At 34.3% G+C, this 9,223-nt stretch overlaps 1 protein-coding gene across 1 annotated transcript; it reads right to left on the bottom strand.

Moving 5' to 3' along the window:
* Nucleotides 1–7,689: 7,689 nt before the first annotated feature.
* Nucleotides 7,690–8,964, bottom strand: LOC149175970 (dormancy-associated protein homolog 3-like). The gene is made up of 4 exons (XM_089422995.1): nt 8,757–8,964; nt 8,441–8,626; nt 8,164–8,296; nt 7,690–8,054 (listed from the first exon to the last, which is right to left on the bottom strand). The coding sequence occupies exons 1-4, from the start codon at nt 8,875–8,877 to the stop codon at nt 8,027–8,029; spliced, it is 468 nt and encodes a 155-aa protein (XP_089279121.1). The 5' UTR covers nt 8,878–8,964; the 3' UTR covers nt 7,690–8,026.
* Between the last annotated feature and the right edge of the window lie 259 nt (nt 8,965–9,223).

The following is a 9,223-nucleotide window of genomic DNA, read 5'->3' as shown; positions in this document are numbered from 1 at the left end:
TGTTGGACATAGTATTGTCATTGATGAAAATTAGAGTGTCATTGATGTCAAAGGGGAAGTCTAGGGAAGCAACAATGTCATTAATGAATGGAAAAAAAAAAAATATGATAGTTAGATCTCTTGACAAGCTGATTTGAATTTATTGGCTACTGGAATTAACCAAGATCTTTTACTTTTGTGATGTTACCATAATTGCATGTGAAAGAGTATGAAAAATCACATTTGTATAATTTAAAGTAGAAGAAACATAAAGGCAACCATAAAATAAAAGAACACACACAACTTGATAATGGAGTTTAGCTAGTGTGGGTTACGTCTCTAGGCCTAATGTCAAGAGTGGAGAGGCCTCTTCATTAGTTGTTGAAAGATGATTATTAGTGCATGATGTATTCTCTGTCAATACAAGGCAAAACTTCCTTAACTAGAGCGGCATGTCTCTCCATGAGACACTCTTCTATAAGAAATCTCACTCATAAAATCTCTCCTTCAACATGAAAAAATATCAAAGCTCTCACATGAAGTGGTATACAAAGATACTCCAACAAAATGGAAAACAAGGATCTCAACATCAAATCATTATTCAACAGAAATAAAAAGAAGACATGGTATCAATGAATTATATACCTCCACTTCTAGGGATGACCTGAAAATGGGCTCCTCTACTGAAGAAACAGACTGCATGGTTTAATTCCTAGGAAAACATCATGGAATTTGACTATAAAATTAACCCATTTTTGACTTAGTCAAATTTGGGATCCCAAGGAATCTCAAAGATTCTTCTAAGATTCTCTTTTGTTGGTTGACTTAAATTTGGCTTCTCAGATGAAGAAATTGATCACGTTCCTCATGAAAAATTGAGAAAAATGAGTATAAACTAAGCCCGGTTTCGATTCCATGCAAATTATTGCATCAAGGTTCCACCTTCATGGTCCCGCCCTCAATAGTTTGTCTCTAGAAAATCCGTTGCTCAGATCAAAAAATTGTATGTACCATCAGACTCCTGGTGAAATTCTAGTTCATTTGAGTATAAACTTGGCATAATTATGAACTTGCAAAAATCAACCCTCAGTGAATCTTTTTTATTCCTTATTGATTCTAGATGAAGGAATATTATTTGTCTCGATAATTGTGCCCACTCCTAGTTCAACCGTGTTGGGTTCTGCGCTACTGCCCCCTTGCGTACAAATGAGTCTTGACTCTTTTATAGAGGTTTCAACAGATTTACCAAGGATATACATTGGCATGTCGATTAGATGAATTATATTAAGTGCAAGTGGTTTGGGGAGGTCCTGGGATCAAACCCCGCAGGACTCCTATTTTGGTGAGTTGGCATTTTGAAATGGTGTGAGTGGTTGTTTTGAGGGTCGTTGTTGGGCGATCAGACGATGGCCAGCGCGGGTTCGATACCAGTTGACCCTGTCACGTGTGGCCTAACTGTTGGGCCAATATTTATATATGGTAATAGGGGTGGAGGGGTTTGATTGCCTGCCACCCATTTGATTTATATATTGTGATATGTTGGGGTGGGGTGGTGTTGGTGGTGGCCCACCACCCCTATTTTGACATTTTATTTTTATTTTTATAAACAAGTGGTCAAAAGTCGTTCACATGATTTCAAGGGTCATCGAAAAAATTAAAGAGGTGACAATTTCACCCTTTCCGACCACCAAAATCCATCACCATGAAGTGCCAATTTTTTGCCTCGTTTGTGGTCACCAAATTTAGTAGCTTTTCCAGATTTAGCTATCTTCCAAATTTAGTTAGCGCTCTGCTAACTTTAGCCAAAGGGTCTAGTTTGACCAAAACTTTGACTGGCCATAAGTTTCACATACAATGTTGGATTGAAGTGTCATTTTCGTAGTTGGAAAGATTGTGACGAGCTCTTTTATTTGACACTATTTTAATTGAAATTCAAGGAATTTTATTTTTGAGCCTTTCATGAACCCTCTTTGATTTTTTAGCCTCTATGGAGTTACCTAGATCATTCCTCCCCACTGAGGAGATTTTGGTCCTCTAAAAACATGAACATGATTTGCAACTTGTTGTTATTTCTTGTTTGCACAAAAAGTGCCTAAAAAAGCTACACTTCCTTCTCCTTCACCTTTTTTCTTCAGAACCATAATTGATGAATCGACACCTGCACTCTCTGAAAACCTATAGCACCTCTTCCAAAATACATGTTCAAATTCAAGACCTATCAGGACCTAATCAATCACCATACTTTCCAAGAGTTTATAACACACTCTTTGGTCAATTTTACATCAAAATCATAATTAAAACCAATATCCTAGCTATCAATGAAAAGGCCATGGGATTTGGGAGTCAATACTTAAGTTAAAGCTTTGGGCATGATAAAGGATTGAGGAAAACTATAAAAGGGAACTTAAAATCTTGAAACTTTGGGTGGCACATTTAATTTAACAAGGTGTGATTGTTATTTAACCTTTTTTCTTTTTTAGCTAGCTAAATACCCCAAGCCAAGGTTAAGGGCAAGTCCTTGTAGGATTTTGTGCCCTTATCTTTGTGTCATATTCTTAAAGTTGCTTTGATTGTATCCACTTTAGGAAGAGCCATATAAAGATTTTGGATTTGGTAGGGAATTTGTATTTCTGAAGATATTTCCACCACAAGATCAATGAATAATTGAATCCTTCCATAGACAAAGCCTTATACCCAATTCTTGGTTCTTATCTCCTCAAGGCATTTATAGACTAAAGGAACTGATGCTCCTCTTATTTGATGAGAACATTATACTCCCTAATTAATTTTGTGTAGGAATTCTAGGTCTTGATGTAATTTGCAATATGATACATATATTTCCAAAATAATAATTTTTTTGTTAGGAAATTATCATTTGGCCTCTTGAAAATTTTATGAGGTTGTATATACCTTTAGATTTGAGGTGAAGAATGAGAGGTATGGGAATACTATGATTGTTTTTTCTTCCAATTTAGGGATCAAGATCGTCTAGGAGATTTCCCCCTTTCAAACCTTGCATAATAATAACTTCCCAATTAATGGTAAATTGGTAATTTGGGCTTCCAAATGATAGAACAAATCTAGAATTTTTTATATAGAGACTAGAGTTAGTATTCAATGGAGAGGGTTCCCAGATATTTATCTTTTGTAGCTTGTGCCTAAAGGCCTTGACCTTGGATGGTCCTATAGACACTCTTGGCCACTAAATCTTTGGAGAAGTGAAATAGGTTTTTTCTATTTCGATCCCCATTGGATTTTTAGGATATCTAGGTTTCTCCAAGAGACTTGATCCATTCCAATATTCTCCCAATCTCTTGTTTAAATGAAATGGTAATAGAGTTGGCTCACTTTTCCAAAGATCCCTTTCAAATTCTAATCAAGGGACATCTAGTATACCATGTCAGCCTCCAATATTGATTTGACTAAAACTAATCGACCACTGTGTGAGATCCAGATCTGCTACACCATGTGTTCAATGTTATTATTTTTATTTTCGCTAGGGGGCATTGCCAATCCCTTTCGAGGTATAAATTTTCCTTAAGGTGAAACTCCATGTACTTAAAATTGGTCTCAAAGGAAAAGGTAATGAAGTGGAAAATATGATTAATATGGAGTTTCTCAAGCTTAGAGAGGCCCAAACTAATTATCGACGATGTGGAAAATTATACCACCATAGCCATAATTGTGTAAAATAAATATAGGATTTCCTTTATTTTATCCACCACACACCTTGAACCATCACAAAAAATAATAATTTCATCCACAAAAAGTAAATGTGAAGCAAAGAAAGTACTGCAAATTAAGATACCTTTATAGGTTCCATTTGTTGATGTATCCCTGCATATCCCTTCTACAACAAGGAGGAAGATAAAAGGGGAGAATGTGAATCCTTTTTTAATGCCTCTTTTAGGTTTGAACAAGGCTAAAGCTAACTTATTGATTAAGACTGCAAAGGTTATCATACTTGTGCATGGTATTATCCAAGCCACAAAGTGAAAATTGGATAAATGAATGAGAATGAGAATTGGGAAAATCCAACTAAATTGATCTAAGGCCTTATATAGGTCAACATTGGAATTCATGGCCTTCACATTTTTGGTTTTAACAAAGTGGAAACCCATCTAAGAAACACTAACCACCTCATTATTTAGAATTCTTTAAGGAACCCAAACTACTTTAGAGAAACTTGTTTCAAGAGAGTTTCTTTCAATTTGTGAGAGATTATTTTGGAGATGATGTGAATATTATTGCAAAGAGATATTGGGTGGAATATCTCAAATTTTATAAGTTATTACTCTTTTGAACAAGTGTGATTAAAGTAGCCTTGGAAGTAGTTATGAATTTCCTAGAGAGCAAACAAGGTGATACTACCTTACGAAGGTCATCTTGTATGAAGTCATAACAACAAAGAAAAAATTCTATTTGTAACCCTTCTATCATAGGGTTGTTATATTTCTTGAAAATTATGAAGGGTTTTGAGAAATTCTTCTTTTCCCACCTCTACCATGAGGTATTGATTGTCTTTTGGGACTAGAAATATAGGAAGAAAATGGAAAGCCAAAGGAATTCAACTATAGTAACTCAATCAACCACTTTAAAGAGGTTTTTAAAAGAGGTGACTCTTATTTAAGCAATATCGATGGATTATTAGACGATGAACCATCCCCTCTATTTTTCTTCTACAAGTCGATGTTTTCTTGACACTCTACAAATTGATAGAAAAAATGTGTATTGTCATCACCTACCTCAAGCCAAATCATCCTACTTTTTAGGTGTCATTCCTTTTTCTTCTTTTTTTTTTCCATAAGAATCTTTCATATTTTGTTTTCTAGTTGGAAGAGCTCATCCTTTTATGAAATCATTAGGTATCCAAATTCCTCCATAGAGATGCTAGTATTTAAGGATTCATCTACTTCCTAAAGGAGTTTATCATCCGTTTCTCAACTTTCCTTAATCATGAAATCATCAAAAGATTACCCCTTTTCAAATTTCAATGAAATTGAATGTCTGAAAATTCATTTAGAGAATTATTGTAGGGAAGACTTGAATTCTTCAACGTTTGAATGGAATTTCCATATTTGAGTCATTTAAGGTTTAGTTTCAATGGGTTGGGATACTTTCTCTATGTGAAAGCCAATTCTAGTAGAATTATATTATGGTCAAAGTCCCCTCCAACTAATGCCCATTACCAAATTCTAAATGCTTATTTGAAGAAGTTTTTTGAAAGTAGGAAGTAGTTGAGACATTTTATGATTTAGCTCTCCCCAATTCTTTTGTCCAAGTGAGGATATGCTTGGTTGGATTGATATCAAGGATACGGATTTGATCCAAAATCTTGATAATAAAATATGATAAAGAGTCAATTTGGGATACTAGCCCCCCAATCCTTAAAGTGATCAAGAGTGAAATGTTATGTCCATATAGAATTAGTATCCCTTTACTTATTCATTATTCGGTGAAGAGATGATCCTAGGATTCCAAATGATCGAAGTAGGGTCCATAGACATTCATAAATTGAATTATTTTTCCATTGCAATTGAGAAAATGGAGATTCCCAACCCTGAATTATGAGCCCATGACTTAAGGAGGGTAAAATCACCAATATTATGACCTATAATTATCCCTCTTGAGTGACCTAAAGCATCCAAAAAACTAAAGGCCACCATTTTAGAATCTTTGAGAGATCTTAAACAATTTTATCTCCTTCTATCATGAGGTGTTACAAAAGAAAATATAGGGGTTATGAGTTTCTATTAACCTCTTGAGAGCTAATTTCTTAGAGGGATTGGCTAGCCCTCTTTAATTGAGAGTTAATAAAATCATTCTATAGCTTCCTTAATGGTGTATGGTCTAAGGACCTTTATTAACAATTGTTTTCTTCCAATTTTCATTTCTAAATCAACTTGCTTTTGGGTTATGGATTTGTGAGACTTTTTGCTTTCTTTACCTACCTTAGGGATTTTCTCTTCTAGGTATTTGAGACAACCTTTAGAGATTCATTTGAAATTCCCATTTCCATTATGACAAGGTCTAATATTATACTTTGGGTCTTCAGAAGAAGTGAAGTCTTCTTTGATATGCTAAGAGGATGTATATTTTTCTTTGATACCTTCTCATTAAAGTCTATTGAGAGGAAAGGAAAAGGGTTAGGGAGTCTTAATTTTTATGAGAAGGATCCTCCTAACCCATCTAGGGGGATGAGTGAAGTAGGATGAGGGTTCAAAATCCTTAAGAGGCTGAAGAGAAAATCCCCTTATATATTTCTAGGACCATATTCTAAATCTACTTCCCAAGTTCAAAAATCAAAAGGACTAATGGAGTAAATAGCAAAATGGAGAGGAAAGGATTCTTACCAAGGGTAGATGATCTTTCATTTTCAAGTTAAGGAGTAATCTCGTAAGTGAATCCTACAGTTTGATCCCAAGTATTTTTACTGAGTGGTCTAAACCTAAAGCATCTTCCATCAAAATAACTTGTAAAGAGACAATAAGGGATAGGGTGTCTATTCTTTGACAAGAGGAGGTGGATATTATATCCTTTCTTTGCTATAAAATCAAGTACACAATCGCAAACTAAGTGCTTATACTCATTCCACCTTCCACACTTGAAGGGAACTCCTTCATATTTAAGTATTTGATGAAAGAAATTAGGCCCTTTCATAATGCTAATAGAATCTACTAATCCTTTAATGGGGTTAAGGCACACAAATATTCTCACCATCCTATATATCATGATTCTCAAAATCATTTATCCACCCTAGGCCCATGAAATTACCAATATCCTTTAAGATTTCCTTGATTCAAAGAATCAAAATGACATTAAGAATTCTAATTTAGACGGGGTTAAATTCCATATATGCGAGTGCATGTCAAATTCTGAATGACATTTTTTTAAAATAAAATAGATATAATAGCTCCATTTCCAACAATTTAACAATATTTTATCTATATATTCATAGCTTAAGTGGAATATGCTAACCAACCTTTAATTAGAATCATGCTTATATATATATATATATATATAGAAATAGAAATATCATGATTATGTATATGAATTATATCATTTAAATTTATTTTAATAAAATATGTGTATTATAATTTGTTAGAGAAAATATTACTTATATTTTTATTAATAAAAATAAAATTATAATATTAATTTATTATTATTATTATTATTATTTTAATTAAATTAATATAAGTTTTATTATGGTGAGTAGTTAATCTAACACTACATTTAATATATTATTACAACATTTTCTCATATTAAATTTTATAAAACTTCTTACTGTAATAAAAAAAAATAATAATTATAATTATTTTTTATTAATATTTTAGATTAAAAAAATTGAAAAGTCACATCTCAAAATTGAAAAACTTTAAATTTTCTTCATAAATGGTTTATCATAAAACATTGTCCAATGAAAACAATTGAAAACTCAGGACATCCCACATGGAAAGGATTAATAATTAAAATATTCCAAAATGGTGAATAATTAAGCTGGTTCAACTGGTTCAGTTATGTTACTTTAAATAAGCCTATTTAAGTGATTCAGCTATGTTATGTTTTGACCTTTTATGAAATGCTTTATGAGTATTTTCATACCACCATATGATTTCAAATTAGTCATGCTTCTCATCTCTACTCCCTGTCGCCCAATAAATAGATGCCTTATTCCTGAGCATAAATTTACACAAACAAGTCCATACCCCATACAGAAATGGCTTGTTCCTGACCATAAATTTATATAAACAAGTATATACCGTATAATCACATTCATAATGCAAGTACACAAATTATGTATATAAAACTAATGGAGCACAACCTATCAATCCATATATTCCTCATCTCTATGTATTTAATTCTCTGTGTATGGGCCTCGCTGGCACTAGATACATAACTCCGCTATAGAAGCCTGCATAAACTCTCTGTACAAAGGTTTGTATTCCTATTGCTGCACCTCTTTGTCATTACAACTGCATAGGCAATTGACAGGGCCCCAGAAGATAGCAAATGAATAGTGTAAAGATCCCGCTAAATAATTCACTCTTCATCCCTCTAAGGCACTGAGGATTACCCTGCAATGTAATTTGAAATATCACTAATGGCTACAGCATTAGCCTTCTAAAAAGACCGACCAGTCAAAATATTGAGAAAACGTAACGTGCGATTGCATGAAACACTAACCAGTCATAGACAGTCGGGCTTCTCGGTTCTGCTCTCGGGGATTTTTCAGATTTCTTCTTCTTCTTTGCAGCAGCAGGGACGTTATTATTGTACTTACTACTTCGCCATGGATTCTCTGGCTCTCGTGTTGTCACTGTCAGACAATATTCCAAATCCAACGAAACATTTATAAATGCAGTCTGATTTGATTTGATGATTGTCATGTAAAACAAAAAGAAAGAAATCAATGAATGGCACAGTGCAAAACTGACTGAAAGCAGATTAACTCTCGACTTACGAGAACATGGTGAGATTGTAGAGTTAGAACCCGCAGGGGAAGATGGATTGTTCATGGAGGGCGAACGAAGATAAGGAGACTTAATAATGGTGATACTATGTGTTACTTGTATGTCCTCGTCACTCAATCGCTGAAATTCTACAGTTGCTGTGCGTTCCCTCAATATTCTGAAACACACTTTCCCCTCTACAAATATTCCACCACAGAACATTAATTCACTTCAAGCTTAAATGTGCATATCAAACCCAATTAAATTCTGCATTTCAAATCCAAATTCAAATATGTATGCAATTTAACGGTACTTCAAAGCAACAACCTGGAGCGGAGGCAGTTGCCATGGCAGAATTAGTTATAGTTGTCTTCCTGAGTTTGCCTAGTCCACTGTCAGGGCAAGGGCCAGCCAGACTATCGTCCCACAACTTATCCAATAACCCCATTACACTTACTTCAGGGTCTGCCAAACAGATATAATTATCCAGAGATTTTGTGATACCAAAGCCTGCTCCAAGATTTGGCTTTTAAAGGAACCGAAATAATGGATCAAGATTTGGATCAGTGTTGCCAAATTTACAGGTAAGCCGAATTGGATATGCCAAATCATTTGATGCGTTCTCTGTTGTTTATATGTTACGTGTTTTCGGTGACTTGTCAACTGCCAACAGGTTAGGTAATAAGGTGAATGGACCCAAGCGATGAAAAATCTGCCTAACCCAATTTGCCACCGACGTGTAATGGAGCGCCATGTCGTTTCTGTTCACTTGGTAGGGACTGGTGGGTTCTAAG

The sequence above is a fragment of the Pinus tabuliformis genome, chromosome 4_1 (genome assembly GCF_031772625.1).
Source record: "Pinus tabuliformis cultivar Carrire ecotype Pingquan chromosome 4_1, CPIR1, whole genome shotgun sequence".
Lineage (NCBI taxonomy): Eukaryota > Viridiplantae > Streptophyta > Pinopsida > Pinales > Pinaceae > Pinus > Pinus tabuliformis.
Note: the sequence above shows the minus strand (reverse complement) of the source record. Positions and strands in the feature narration are given on the sequence as shown.

Bases quoted from the DNA above. Each gene is read 5' to 3' on its own strand.
- LOC149175970 (XM_089422995.1), bottom strand. From the start codon at position 8,877: ATGGGGTTATTGGATAAGTTGTGGGACGATAGTCTGGCTGGCCCTTGC. The intron at 8,627-8,756 runs GTTGTTGCTTTG...GAATATTTGTAG, and splicing joins GGCAACTGCCTCCGCTCCAG to AGGGGAAAGTGTGTTTCAGA. The intron at 8,055-8,163 runs GTTAGTGTTTCA...ATTACATTGCAG, and splicing joins AGCCCGACTGTCTATGACTG to GGTAATCCTCAGTGCCTTAG.